Here is a 14,931-nt window from a genome sequence, read left to right as displayed (position 1 = left end):
TTTCACATCTCTATGTAAGTATGTACAGTACCAGCTCTTCTCATCTTGATAGCTAGTTAGCTAGGTATACTGTATGTATTTGGCGCGGGAAAGAAAGAAAAGAAAAGAAAAGACAACACGCAACGCTGCAGGATATCACGCTACAATCAATCAACGAACTAAATCATCCATCCATCAATCAATCGATACACGCTAATCCTAATCAACAGATAGACAGCTGTATAAACGCAAAGTAACCAAATCATTTCAATTCAGAACATCTACACGTGTCAGACCAGGTGGGTGATAGGTAGTAAGTAGGCAGGTCATTCCATCAAATATACAGGCGCTTTGACGAGTACGTTGACTGGTCCTCGTCCTCTCACGTCGGCCGTGATGAAGGTCGAAAAGCGAATGCGTGGCTGGGGAGGGACCACGCCGCCACCATCGGCACCGGTGGTCGTCGGACGGACCGAGTCCCCGTTGCCGCCAGGGCCCGGGGCGATCGGTGGACCACCGCCTTGTTGCTGTTGTTGCTGCTGTTGTTTGCGACCCATCAGGCTGCTGAAGACGGAGCGAACGCGCTGTTCACGTCCCGGCGTGGCGGCGTCGGGGTTGGTTGAGCCCGACGAAGAGTCCCGGTCGACGTCGAGGTCCTCGACGCCGGGGTGGTCCGCCGGACGGTCCTGGTCGTCGGAACCGCGGGTGGCTGTCGCCTCGGGCAGGGCGGCATTGGTCAAAGGAGGAATACCGGTCTCGACCTTCATCGTAGGTTCGTGCAGGACGGTGCCCGGAAGGAGATAGTCCACGCAGAGGTCGCGCGACTCCAGAGGGATCTTCTCTGAAATCCCGATGGCGTTTTCCACGATCATACGAGCCCCGTTTTCGATTCCTGGCGGCGGCGGACTCTGCAGATGATCGGTGAGCGCCTTGAACAAGCCCCCCACTAGATGGTCGATGAGCTGGGTGCGGTATTCGTCGGCGGTCGGGCCGATCAGCGCGTCCTCGAGCCCGTCCAAGGTGGTGCGGCGCCAGTTGGAGATGCGGGCAATGGCATTCTCTTTGTCTTCCTCCGTGGCGGTCTTGCCCTGCTGCCGGCGCAGGTTGAGTTCGATCTCCTTCAGCTGACGGCTGAACGACGGTTCTAGCACCGGATTGAAATACCGCCCGAAAACTTCATCGGCCAACCAGCGGCTCATGAACGCGCGGCCAATGGCAGTCATCTCCTTGGTGCCGACGGCGGCGGCATCCTCGTTGACAAATCCGCTCAGCCAGCCGGGGAGAGTCTTCCAATCCTTCCGGACCGCGAACGCCAGGTCCTTGATGGCTCCGTCGAGGCGGCCAAACCGGTTGGCATACTCGTTGTCGTCGAGGACGGTGCGCGACACCGCCATACGCTGATGGGCGACCGTGTTCTGCAGGTGTTGCACCTGGGCTTCTTTTTCGAAGTAGTATCGTTTCACTTTGGAATATTTGGCCTCTGCAAGAAGAAAGCAAAAGAGATTCGGGTCAGTTGCGCAGGTCCAAAGAAGACGAAGCGGGAGCCAACGGGACACGTACGGAGTTCGTCATGTTTCTGCACCAAGGTTCGCACATCGAGATCGGCCTCGTCGCGGCTTCGACTGTGGTTGGAGGTCGGGGTGCTGCGACCGGGTTCCGACGACCCATGGGCGGTCGTATTGTTATTGCGGAGGCCTGTGTCGGCGGAGCCCTGCCCAAAGGCAGAACTGGCAGGGGGACCCGGTGCAGGTCCCGTGGACGGGCGTTCCGACATACCCTGTTGCGGAGTGTCTGTGGGATGATTGGGGAGCGGACGAAGAGGAGAGGGGGGCCCGAGAGACTGTCGCGACGGCGGACGAGCGTTGGACGGGTCCAGAGATGGCTGCTGCTGCTGCTGGGACGGGCCGGGGATCAGCTCGGGCGGGGGCTTTCTGGACGGGTCGATAGGCGACGGCTGGTGTATACTGGTCGGAGGAGGGAGGGGCTCGACCGCCAAGGAGGAGTCGGTGTTGGAACGTTGAATGGAAGGAATATGCGGTGAGCGAGGCAGTCGGGGGTTGTTCTGAGATGAAGGATGAAAATCCTGCGGCGGCATAGGAGACTGAGGCGTGGCGTGGAGGGACTCTACCACATACTCTCGCGAGCGGGAGGTCAGGGGAGGGCGGTTGTCCGGGCTGGTCGTGTCCACGGACAAGGGACGGTTTCGACGAGCGGCGGCGGGGGACGACTTCCTTAAAGAACGACGGCGCTCGAGAGGACCGGTGGAATCCCTCGGGGTGTTGGAGGAGTGCAGGGAAAAAATGTTCCGAATGGTGCGTCGCGAGTGATGTTCCGGTTCGTCGTGGTCGTCGTCGGACGGGTCCACCTCGAAGCGCTGCTGCGGCGCGGAGGGCGAGGCAGGAATGCCAACGGCGGGGTCGCTGCGGGAATGGCGCTGACTTTGGGAGCGCTGCAGGGACGACTGAGAGGGCGAGTGGGCGGGGTGATGGTAGGGAGGAGGATGAGGGGGAGGAGGGACCGGGAGAGGCTGAGGATGAGAGAGTGAATGAGGATGAGGATGAGCAGCGACAGCAGGCGGAATGGCGGTGGAGACGGAAGAGCCGCGGCGGTCGGTCAGTTGGGGAAGATGCTCGACAGATCGGAATGAGAGCGGGTTGGTGGGGGGAGACTTGGGTTTCTTGCGGAAGAGTGGCATGGAGAGTTATATATAGAAACAGAGAAATAAACAGAGAAAAGGGGGCAAAATAAACCAGAAGAAAGGAAGTACGAAAAGAGAGGAGAAGAAGAGGAAGAAGAAAGACAACAGAAGAGAAGAAGAAGGTGGGAAAGGCGGGACGTCACGTTGGTGATTGGCCGCGTTTGGGGGCTGTTCACCAGGAATCTCACGCCTCGTGTTCAGTCTCGATTTAATCTCGAGATAGAGGGGAGTTTACTTCTACCTGCGCGATCATCTTCCCTTCGCAGGGACTCCCTTTCAACTGCCTCGAGGCCGCCAAGCACCCCCGATAAACACAGCCGCATAGATGGAGACAAGTATACAATCTAAGGACTGACAGCCTTGCTGTGCTCCACTGCCACGGAACTTCCAAGTGCATAGTTATGTATGTCTAATCCGGTCATGTTATTCATAAAAGCTCTGTTTGTTTCCTCCTGCCTATGCCCTCTCAATCACTACGGTCAGGTACCGAAATCAACACACGCCGTGGGTCTTGCCAGTCTTGCCCTGCAAAGAGTGGTTTTCGCCCTTGTAATGCGGGTGGTTATGCTTGGCCTTGTGCGAGTTGGTCGCATGCGTGCGAACGTGCCTATCGTTGGTCAGCTTGCAAGTTCCTCGAAATCAATCCACTTCAACCCCCGGAGCAAACCTACTGCGTGTACTTCTCCAACATCGCCTTGTCCATATCGCTGAGCGTCTTCAACGCCAGCTTCATGTCCGCCAGCAGCGTGTCACATCGGCTCTTGGTAAAGTCCTCGCGAACCACCACGCGCATCAGCTTCAGCGAGTTGCTGTGGGGCGCCATCGTGTACGCCGGCACGATCCATCCGCGCTCGCGCAGCTGGTGCGCGATGGCAAACTCGTCGAAGTGGTCGTCGTCCTTCCGGTCGGCGGGCAGTCGGAACGCCACGAGAGGCAATCCGCGGCCACGACGCTCGCTCAGGATCTCGAACCCAAGCTTCTCCAGCTCCTCGGCCAGGTAGTCCGCGATGCGGGTGATGTTGACCATGATCGACCGGTAGCCACGCTTTCCGAGACGGATCATCTGGTAGTACTGGCCGATGACCTGGGAAGCGCCCTTGGAGAAGTTCAGGGTGAAACTGGCCTGCTCGGCACCCAGGTAATTAATGTTGAAGATGAGGTCCTTGGGCAGAAATTCCGGAGAACGCCAGACGATCCATCCGACACCGGGGTAGACGAGGCCGTACTTGTGGCCAGAGACGTTGATGGAGACCACCTTCTCCAGACGGAAGTCCCATTTCAGGGACGGGTGGATGAACGGGGCCACGAAACCGCCGCTGGCGGCATCGACGTGGATGGGGCAGTCGATGTTCCGCTCAATGAGCAGGTCGTTGATGGCCTTCACGTCCTCGTATTCACCCGTGTAGGTGGTTCCCAGGATGGCGCAGATACCGATGGTGTTCTCGTCGACGAGATCGACGGCCTGCTGGGGATCGATGACGTAGCGGTCTTCCGTGCAGTAGACGTAGCGCTCTTCGATATCGAAGTAGCGGGCGGCCTTTTCCCAGCAGACTTGCACCGCACTGTTCATGATCAGGTTCGGCTTGGAGTAGTCCTTGCCTTCGGCTTTGCGCTTGTTCTGCCACCGACGCTTCATGGCGAGAGTACCGAGCATGATAGCCTCGGAGGAGCCGATAGTCGAGGTACCCATGGGATGGTCGTCCTCGCTTTCGACGGGGGCGTTGAAGAGACGAGCGATCATGTTGACGCAGCGGTTCTGGATCTCCGCCGATTGCGGGTATTCTTCATAGTCGATGAAGTTCTTGCTGAAGGAGTCGGTCATGAGTTTTTCGACTTCGTCTTCCTATAGAGGACCGGTGGTCAGCATGCTATCGGCCGTCCGAGCAATGACGGAGAACCATACCATGTACGTCGTGACGAAACTCGCCAAACTAGTTGAAAATAATTTCGTTAACATCCATCGCCAACGATACGGAACTGAACACCTACTTCAGCATCGGGTTGCCATCCAAGCTCAGCTCATCCTTGATCATCCGGTAGGCGACCTCTCGAGGCATCTCGCCCTCCGGCATCTCATTTTGAGGTAGCTGCTCGAGGGCAAACCGCGTGCCATAAACGCTGGAGTAGAAATCATCCTCCTCGGTCGTATCCAACTTAATGGAATTAACCCGCTTGACCGTGGCGTCGAGGTCAGCGTTGTCGCGACGAACCTGAGCAAGATGGACCATTGTGCTTAGAGTAGAGAAGAGTGTGAAAACAAATATGAAGTAAAAAAAAAGTACAGAGTCCAATTGACAGTGTAAAGTCTAGGAAGAGAAAATAAATCTAACAAGCAGAGAAACAAACAACCCAGACAGGGGGGACCTCACGCTCTTTAGTCTCCTGAGCGGGCCGTACGATGCGCGACCAGACCTGAGCTCAGGCAATCCGGGAAGAAGAGGGGAACGCTGATGAGGGGCCCTTCACTGGCCAACGACCGTCGAATGAAAGCTGAACGCATTGCATTCTGCCCGTCCATCCGTTGGCCGAGCCAGTCACCATCCTGGTAGCCTAGAAACGTGGTGTCAGCAGAAACAGCATGGACCTTCGCCAACAGCGCGGATTTGCCCGTCCCGATTCCTGATACGAGGGAGGGGAGATGAGGGGGTTTCCTAAAATTGGGAAGCGAATCGCCGGGTCAGCATCAGGGCCACAGGCACTGGGAAAGCTTGGAGAAAGCTTGGCCTGGCTGGACGGATCGGATGGAGTGAGTGGATATCGGTCTCAGCCACGGCAGGCGAGAACAAATGCCTCGTGGGGCGTTCAAGTGGAGAGAGGGAGGAGATCACCGGTGTCGAAGGCCATGATCTCATCGCTTCGATCAAGGTCGAGACAAGAAACTAGAGAGAGCTAGAGAGCGATGCCGGCGAGAGAGAGGACCGATGGCTGGGAAGAACGGAAGAAGAGAGTTGCGGTCTTACTTAATCGGCCGACATCAAGGAAAGTGGCGGTGAATCAGCGGAGTAAACAACAGTCTCTCTACACTCTACAGTCTACACAGACATCTCCTGGCAATTGAAGAACATGAAATTGGAATTAACATCACAGGGGCTGAACCAGGGTTTACACCTCTCGCAGAAACAGAAAGCCGATCATCCCATATTACCCAATATCCTTCCGTCGCTTTTGGTATCGCTCGTCGCATATCATACACAACCGATCTCATTCAGTTTGTTCAATCGGGTCATTCCTGCTCGTGTTTTCCCTTGAGTTTTCAACTTTTTTTTTCTCAGTTTTTTGAATCAGTTTTGGGTTCCATCCAACCGCCATGTGGGTATCAGCAATTAAGGGCTTGTTTCTCAGTCTGTAGCAAGTCCGTCAGACCAATGAAATCGGACATTACGAATCAAATAACATTTAGGCCTTCTCTCCCTTGACCTTGCGCTTAAGCCAGCCAAAGAAGCCACTCTTGCGCTTGTCAGCCTTCGCGGCCTCGTTCTTGGCGGCTTCCTGGGCCTTGTCGGCTTCCGACTTGGCCGTCTCCTTGGCCTTGTCCGCAAGATGCTTGCCTTCCTGCGTCTTGGACTCGCCGGCGGCACCGTCCTTCTGGGCCTCCCCGACGGGCTGAGAATCCCGAAGTTTGGCCTCCTCAGGCTTCTTGATCTCTTCGGGCTTCTGGGCCTCCTTGGGTTTCTGAGTCTCCTCTGCCTTCTTGGCCTCTTCGGGCTTCTTGGCCTCCTCGGGCTTCTTCTCTTCCGGCTTCTTAGCCGCGGCAGTAGCGGCGGCAGCAGCGGCAACGGCAGGAGACTTGGGCTCGGTAGCAGTCTTGTCCTGAGTAGCACCCGTCGATTCCTTCAGGTCAGAAGTCCCTTTCTGGGCGGCAGTGGCGGGCTGGGCGGCGGTCTCTTTCTTGTCGGCCGCCTCGCTGACGGGAGCCTTGTCCTGGACAGTAGAAGCGGCGGCAGGAGCAGCAGTTTCCGTCTCCTTGGCGGTGACCGAGGATGCGGGAATTTCAGTCTCCTTGGCAGCGGTGTTGACAGTAGCTGCGGCCGCGGCATCGGTGCTGGTAGCAGAAGCGGGAGCGGCAGTTCCGGGCACGGTGGCCGGTTCCGAGGGCTTGGTGCTAGCGACGGGTTCTTGTTGCGTCTTGGGGGCTTCGCTGGTCGCAACCTCCTTGGCGGTGTCGACCTTGCTGTCGGCAACGGGAGCCGCAGTCGATGCAGCCTTCTCTGTGGTCTGGGGCTCGGCAGCCTTGGTGGGCGCAGCAGTCGAGGACGTGGACGGGGTAGCCTTGTCATCGACCGAGGAGAGACCGGGGACCGCCAGCACCGACGACACGTTATCCCGGGGGTCCGCGCCGAGTCCAGGGACGATCTGAGGCTGCACGTCGCCGATCTTCTCGCTGGGCACTTCAGCCTTGGTGGCATCAGGGACAATCGACTCGGAAGGCTTCAAGGCCGGAGCCTCATCCTCGGTTTTGGGGATCTTGGGAGGCTTGCGGTTCTCTTCCGCCACGGCCGGGGTGTTCTCGTGGGGACGTTTGACATGGGTTTCAGCAGCATCGGTAGCCGCGGTAGTCGCAGGTTCAGAGACGGTGCTTTCCTTGGGGCGTTCAGGAAGAGAGAGAGCTTCCGTAGGAGCGATCTCAGGCAACTTAGCTGGTTTGGGGAAAAAGCCAAGTCAGCGAACAGAGCAAAAAATCAGACATGTCAGGTAAGACTCACGAGTCTCATCAGAATCACCTCCCAGAACAGAATCGGCCTTAACATCCTTGACGGCCTCCTGGACCGTGTTGGAGCTTTCCTCCGTCTGCGGGGCAGCCGAGGGGACGTTCGCGGCCGTGTCGGGAACGGCAGTGGTGGGCACCGCAGTCGCGGCATCACCAGCTTCAGTCGCGACACCCTCCGCCTCTCCTTCACTCTTCTGGGCCGTTTCTTCAACCTCTTGGCCAGGGTTTCTAGCAGAAAAGAGAAGGTGTTAGCGCAACGGGGCCCCAAACTCAATTGCTCGCTAGTAGAGCCAGCACCATAACAAAAAAAATAATTCGCGACACATGCGCGCTCATTTGTGCGACTCACAGGGTGTTCTGAACATCGTCGACCTTCTTGCCGACGGCAGCAGCAGCACCGCTGCTACCTTTGCCCTTGCCCTTGTTCTTAGCCTTTCCTCCTTTCTTAGCCATGGTGGTTGATTTCAACGGACTGCGAGATGAGGGCGTTAGAACGGTCTGGCCACGTAGTAATGAGTGATGACGACAACAGTTTTTGTGCGCACAACGAGCTCGACAGGAGAGAACAGAACAGGCAGCACTCACGGACGGGACTGTTGCGCTTGAAGAAGAATCAAGAGAGCTGGAGGGGAGGACGACTTCGATCCGGGTATGGGGGAAGGGAGTCGAGGGAACGATGATAGGGAAGTCAAGGGAAAAGGTAGGGAGGTTAGGGGCGGCCGGTTTGGTATGTTGGTTCTTTCCGAATGCCTAATCGCATTCGGGGAACGTTAATCCGCGGCTGAGGGGACCAGAGGGACGGCAGGGGAACCACCGTAGAGGGCGTGAAACAATTCCTTCGTACTTACCTCCTAGAATGAGAGGGAATAACTATGTATTCTGTAGTGGTCAAGTATGCAACCAGTGTTCTCTACTCCGTAGTTCGAGAAGGGATAGTAGTCGCGCGACCGTTGGAGAGCAAGTGGGTTTAGTTATGCACCAAGACGAGATCTCGGTGCGATCGCAAGGAACATTGAAAGCAGCAGCGCAGTCACATGTAGTCACGCAAGTAATGGTCAATGGACGGGAGCAGCACTGGAGTACACCGTACGGAAAAATTGTGAATTATGTGTTCATAAATTGGCAGGGTCATTGGGGGTGCCTGGGATTCCAAAAAAAGGGTGACGGAGATTGCGATTGTCGCAACGTCTACGTGGATTGATTATATTACATTACAATTGCCACCTCTCCCCGTCTTTCAATTCCCCGGAGGTGATGGCCTATGATGAACAGGCCAGATGAGGCCATCCCCATGCCACCATGAACAATGGGAGTCCATCCTACAGCTCTGGTTGAAAACAGAAAGCAGCAGCTCAGCTGTTTCCGGCGATCTGGTTGTGTGCCTGCAGCAGTGCCGTCGCACTAAGGCACCAGTTGACACCTAAATCAGGCTAGCATCATGTGGGATCCTAGCCCTAGAACAGGGATCATCCTTAGTCCGAGACATCTCCGGATCGGGGGGTTTACTCCGGATTCCGATGCGTCGGGGACATTCACCCATGCCATTCCCAGTCGATATGGCTCCCTGCTATTATGGTTGGCGCTGTAAGGCAGACTTGGCCTTTCGGATCCTCCGTCCTGACTGCTAAGAACGGACCAGTGATGGTAACCCATGTAAAAATGGCCCCAACTGCAGTGGCTAACCAGCTCCATTGCATCATACTCCGGGGTATTCCGGGGTACGCCGTCACCAACAATCACTAGCAGTCACGCTGAACAGCCAAGGCCTGAAACATACCAGTACTAGTCACTCTCTCACAACCGGACACGCTGTCGCACATACTGTGTACACTGTACACAGTATGCTGTCTACACCGTAGTCGATCGTATCGCATCATCAAACAACAGAGTTTCACCCCTCGGTCGGCGTTGAATTCACGTGTCTTCAGGTCTTCCGTAAAAGGTTCTCAGCGCCCGTCAGTGGTGGAATTAACTTTGCATCCCTGGCATGGTGGCCACGGGGGCAAGGATCGGGCAGCGAGGGGCGCAACTGGGTTACGAGGCAGTTGGTTTAGGCGCAGCAGACCCCTTGCAGTCCGACCGTCCATCCCAGCGAAGCATTCCGTCAACGCAAACATGGGTTGCCGGCCGTCCTGCCCGATAGTGGAATGTCGGAGAAAGCTGAGCTTTCTAGAATGCTAACACCGCCTCATCCTAGACTGCAACTACACCCGTCTCCTTACGTGGGATGAAGTATGGAGTGTTTGTCTCTTAGGGTGAGGCTCTGAGTACGGTTATTTCGATAATCGACATACCAGCCAGTGAACGGAGCAACCAGCCTAGTCTGTACACATTACACCGGAAGTGCCTGAGGCTGTCTTCCATGACTTGAATACTTCGTAGAATGGCCTCAGGCAGGCTACCGGAAGCAGCGTGCCGAGCGGATCGCTGGGCGGGTCGTCCGGAAGCCACGGAACCTCTGATTGGCCTTCCCTCTTATCATGTGTAATTTCCATGATTAATGCAATGACGGCATAAGTGGACTAGGTAGTAGTGGACTCTCGGTGGCAGTGAGTGAGAGTCGTCTGCACGCTCAACGCTCATCCACCGCCCTTTGTCAGCATGACGTGACGGAGTGCATTCATCCCATGAACAAGAATCTCCGTCAAGGGGATGCCCGAAGACGGAGGAACACGAGATGATGTCGTTCGTCATAACCCTAGAGGAAATCCCGGATGCTAAGACAAAGCATAAACTGCATTTTGGGGTTGACTTCGACGGTGGCACGCCGATCGGACCGCCTTGGCCGAGCTTTTCTGGAACTGTTCGCTGCAGCTTTTCTTCATTTTTGCCACCTTCCGGTTGTACTGTGCCATGTAAGTCCGCGGATCTCGATGAGACCTTACTTCCGCGCCGTATGCTACCGCTAGAGGGAAGTATGGCCCGGCGCGCCTGGACCGTGGGAACGCCTCCAGACTTACCAGGTCGACCCCCCCCCCCCCTCTGGTTCTTGGGGATATCAAAGTTCAAAGCTCAACCCCATGACCGGGCAGGAGCAGAGAGATGCTGGGGCCAGGCGAGTCTATCGCGACATGGCTTTCCTGTCAATCCGGGGGCAAAGCGACCATGGGTATCGCTATCTCGGGGTGGGAGAAGGCCGTACCTGCACGCCGAACCAGTGACCAGCCCAATGTAACCCGATGACCGGTGGACTAACTTAGTCATGTTCGTCGGCACCGAGACACCGACGCTCGATGGAGGAATCTTCCGGGGCCGACGGAACAGGACAGAAAAGATAATTAGAATACTGAACAGGCTTCATGTCAACTGACTGAGAACCATAGATGCTCAGAGTCTACGAAGTACTAGAAGTAGTATACTTGTGTACTCAGTAATCAGTATGCAATGCATTGCCAACCAACATAGTACAGTTAATACCGAGTAATAAAGAAGAATAATTCACGCACAAACCCCTGTGGATCCTCCACGTTTGGCCCCTCTTTTTCCTGGCCATTGAGCCTGGCGATTACCGCATTGAGGGGGTTATCGCGGCGTTCCATGCGCCGCTCAAGACTGGCGACTCCACCGAGTCCACTTGCTTGAAGTTGCTTCCCTCCGGTGCGGGCGCTTCTGACGGTGTGTCCGCCAGGTTCCATCGGGGTGGGTTACATGCCCAATCATCGCCTCGCGCATGAAATCATTCTCATCTTCCGTCGTTACTAGTTCTCCCAATGTGTCAGAACCAGTCCTAGTACATCTAACTAGACTTCTCCAGTCTTAGACTAGAATATATCCTTTCCCACCATCCCTCCCCCCCCATTCTGCTAATCGGAACCCCATTCTCGTTATCTGCCTCTTTCTGGGTCTCTTGCTCTTCTCTGTTCATCTTCCTTCCTTCTTTCCTCCCCTTTCCCCTCTTTCTCTCTCCAATCTCCCCTCCAGACATACGATGATCCACCAGTTGACATCTCTACTTGATCGTCACTCGTGCTTGCACACCTTCCCTCGCGTCCATTCCCCGGCCGGGAAAGGTCTGCCGCTGTGAAGTGCTGTTGACTCGCCCATCTCTTCCAATTCCCATCACCAATCGGAAGTTTAAACCTTATTTATTTCGATCTCGTCGTTCTTGATATCTCAACCCCGTCATTCTCGTCAACATGAGTCTCCGCCAGAAAGTCCGCAGAGTGTTCCAACGCACTGGAAGCCGGTCCAAATCCAAGGACAATGGCATCAAGATCGAGTACTACAAACGCCATGAGATCCCCCGGTCCAAGTTCAAGGGTCCATTCGATCGGGAGCACCAGAAGAAACTCGCCGCATGGTCCTTCGAGGACGCCCAGGCCGGTCGATCCCGTTCTCTCGACCTTTCACTGTCGCCTTGTACCACCCTCCCGGAGCATCTGCGACCACGCTGCCCCGACGATGACGATGTGGCTCCCGATCAGATTGTCCCCCCGGCTCCAGAGGTGACCGTAACTGATGGTATGTGGGACCTTGTCGTCACGGACGACCCTTCTCCGTTCATGACCCGCCATCACGATGAATCGATGAGTGACAGCGACCTAACGATTGATAGATTCTGCCATGCCAACTCTTGAAGAGGATGATTACGCCCACGATCGAGACACCGACTCGGGCTCGTCTTCGTCCACCGCCGTCGATTCCGACAGCTACAGCGCCTCGCTGAGGACGCTGCTTCCTGAAATCTTGCGCCAGGACTCCATCGCCCAGATTAAGGAGTCCGTACGTTACACATCACCTGCCATCCGGACCATCTCGCCACCACCGATGTCTCCCAAGGGAACCTGCATGCCCTTCTCGCCGGATGATTTGACACGGGCGTTGAACGCCGTGCAAATCTGTGGTTAATCCAGCAAACCTTCTGGCAAGATTTGATTTGATTCAATTTTTTTCTTTTTTCCGTCATGGTCACCTGACGCCTTATCTTCACCACTTTTTTTTCCCACAATTTACCTCAATCCACACAATTTCGACAATATTGTGTGCGACTGGTTTTTTTTTTTTTTTTCCCCTTCATCCCTTCAATCTGAGTCCGCAAAGCGGACAACCCATCCTCGTTCACCGGGTCGTGTTCGGGAGGTTTCGCGTTAACCGGACCCATAATCCCTCCACCAATCAGTCCCGGCCCACACAAAACACGGTCGAGATGTGAGGAGAGGAGGAGAGGAGAGGAGAAACCGGAAGGAAACCATCTCCCTCTTCCGGGTCTGGATCGCTCTTATGCATGAAACGAACAAGGTTTCAAAAGCGACTGATCATTATTTTTATTTAATTGCATTGCGATTGAGCGTATACCCGCCTAGAGGCTCTCTCTGATTTGTTCGTGTCGTCCATTCAGCGGTGGATATTGAAATTCGCTGCTAGATTTTTTCTTTTACAAGGAATGGATGGACTGACTGGACTGTTTTATCTTGTCGATGTACTGTTTATGTGACTTGACTTGACCTGACTTATGTTAGACGAATAGAAATGCATGGCACTTACTGTACTATCCTGGGTCTAATTAATACTTTCTGCATAGATTACCTATCAAAAGCATTCATACTTTGAATGGAGAATGTATGGAAGAATGGAGGAGAATGAACCCCTCATTCCCTCTTTTTTTTCTATCTCACTTGTCACGTACGGAGTACAGCATGCATACATCCTATCCTCACTAGACATGCTACTCAACCAACCATATACCTTCCACTTCTGCCTCCGCCTCTTCTTACCCCCCAGAGCGCTCAGGCATAGTACATCATACATAGCCACCATTTGCAGGTCAACAAACTCACGATAAAATAAAACAAAAAACCCTGTAAATGATCTACTGTATACACGCAGATCTAGATAAATCCAGATTAACGCCAAGACAATAGACCGACCTATAGTCATTCGCTACTAAGTCATGTCGGCACATGATGAGATAGGATTTGATCGACGGCCTGTCTAGAAGAATCTAAGAATCCAGATATGAGGGGGTGGCTAGATGAGCGGCAGTCATGTGACGGTCTACAAAGGAGCTTAGTATAAGACAAGTTTGTTTCTGACTCGTAGTCAAAGAATTTTCCCATGGGGAAGAAAGGCTATCTAAGAGGGAGGATCTAGAGCCTCTATATACTGCCCGAGGCTTCGCCTCAGGCAGGAATGCCTACCGGAGGGTCCCTCGATCCTATACTAACTAACCAGAACGTTCCTCCGCACCGGGAAGTTCCCTGGATTCAGGAGGTCACATGTCATGGGTTATTTGGACTACGTGCGAGGAACCGAATCCCCGCTCGCTAGTTGGCGATCGTCGAATTGGTGTGGTTTGGTTCGGTTCTGCTGGTGGGAGGGGATTATGTTATGGTATTATTATTCATTGGTAGTTAACTATTTTTATTATTTAACTGTGATGGGTGCACTGGCTTATCAATAATCAATAGTAAGTACTCCGTACTAGGATAGGATAAAGTGCTGAGCCCTTTAAGAATAGAGTGGGATATACGGATAGTGGGTGGTGGTGGCTGGGTGGCTGGGTGGCGGACTTAGCCTGCCAGGTAAGTCGGTGGACGACTGGCTTTTTGCTTCCTTTCTACCTAGGTATTCTTCCGATAACAGATTAATGAACTAATTTGCTTGATCGGACAAATACATTGACATCGCTAAGAAAGGGAGAGCATCTCACCTATTTAGAATTGAAATGCGATCACCGAGTAGAAGTTCTTGTACTCGTTGAATTTAACTATAGATATATTTCCTCAATGACTCTACAGACATTACTTATCTACTACGAATTTCTCCACGATGCCAGACATCTAGTCAGAAAAGATAAGACAAGACAAGACAAGACAAGACATCCTGCTCAATATTCTGTAAATGTATGTAAAAAGCGAACCTGTTTATACAATAGATAGATAACCCGACCTCGACAAGGTAATTAAGCCTTCGCATGTGGGCATGAACCATGGAACATGAGGTAACCAACCAACTAATTAATACTATCCATGAGTATATTTGAGTTTGACTGTCATGTTCCTCACGCTATCAAGAAACTAAGTTCAGATAACGCAGTCACGAGGAACATGGTAGTATGAAGTCAGCTGAGATATAGAAGGCCCCCCGACGTCACTGGTCAAGATTTATGATGCGATAGGTACCGAAAATAGCTATGTACAGTGTCGAATGAAGATGATGATCTGTGCGGGATGAAGGGTTATTGGTGAAGGTTAATTCTGCATTTCCTGTTTGGGAAGGACACATGGTGTGGAATGTTGATGAGATCAATTATGATGAAGTGGAAGGTGAAGTAGGGTAGGGATGATATTGTTTCTTGTTCGGGGTTTGGAAAATTAAGGAGTGAGAGAGAATAGAGTGGATGGAAGGTGAAGTAGGGCAGGGATGATGATATTGTTTCTGGTTCGGGGTTTGGAATATTAAGGAGCGAGAGAGAATAGAGTGGATGGTTTAAGCTATAAATATGGGGAGTGGGTAGGGGATGGGGTTGTGAGAGAGTCTACATACTACTACGACTACCATCATATCTGAAACGCTTCCTTGACAATTATCTAAAGGACTTGACATC

General features: G+C 53.7%; 4 protein-coding genes across 4 annotated transcripts; 1 reads left to right on the top strand and 3 right to left on the bottom strand.

Moving 5' to 3' along the window:
* Positions 1-305: 305 nt before the first annotated feature.
* KD926_008117 (uncharacterized protein) lies at positions 306-2,674 on the bottom strand (the record flags this gene model as incomplete). Its single annotated transcript, XM_053100809.1, has 2 exons — positions 306-1,459; positions 1,540-2,674. 2 exons carry the CDS (start codon positions 2,672-2,674, stop codon positions 306-308), a joined length of 2,289 nt encoding a protein of 762 aa, XP_052955531.1.
* Positions 2,675-3,169: 495 nt separating this feature from the next.
* On the bottom strand, positions 3,170-4,905 carry KD926_008116 (glutamate decarboxylase; the record flags this gene model as incomplete). The annotated part of the gene is made up of 4 exons (XM_053100807.1): positions 3,170-3,284; positions 3,349-4,520; positions 4,581-4,608; positions 4,667-4,905. The coding sequence occupies 4 exons, from the start codon at positions 4,903-4,905 to the stop codon at positions 3,170-3,172; spliced, it is 1,554 nt and encodes a 517-aa protein (XP_052955530.1).
* Positions 4,906-6,073: 1,168 nt separating this feature from the next.
* KD926_008115 (uncharacterized protein) lies at positions 6,074-7,838 on the bottom strand (the record flags this gene model as incomplete). Its single annotated transcript, XM_053100806.1, has 3 exons — positions 6,074-7,314; positions 7,381-7,613; positions 7,735-7,838. 3 exons carry the CDS (start codon positions 7,836-7,838, stop codon positions 6,074-6,076), a joined length of 1,578 nt encoding a protein of 525 aa, XP_052955529.1.
* A 3,683-nt stretch (positions 7,839-11,521) lies between these two features.
* Positions 11,522-12,233, top strand: KD926_008114 (uncharacterized protein; the record flags this gene model as incomplete). Its single annotated transcript, XM_053100805.1, has 2 exons — positions 11,522-11,846; positions 11,941-12,233. The coding sequence occupies 2 exons, from the start codon at positions 11,522-11,524 to the stop codon at positions 12,231-12,233; spliced, it is 618 nt and encodes a 205-aa protein (XP_052955528.1).
* Between the last annotated feature and the right edge of the window lie 2,698 nt (positions 12,234-14,931).

The sequence above is a fragment of the Aspergillus affinis genome (assembly GCF_023601865.1).
Source record: "Aspergillus affinis strain CMG 70 chromosome Unknown NODE_50_length_218328_cov_87_076623, whole genome shotgun sequence".
In the NCBI taxonomy this organism is placed as follows: Eukaryota; Fungi; Ascomycota; class Eurotiomycetes; order Eurotiales; family Aspergillaceae; genus Aspergillus; species Aspergillus affinis.
Note: the sequence above shows the minus strand (reverse complement) of the source record. Positions and strands in the feature narration are given on the sequence as shown.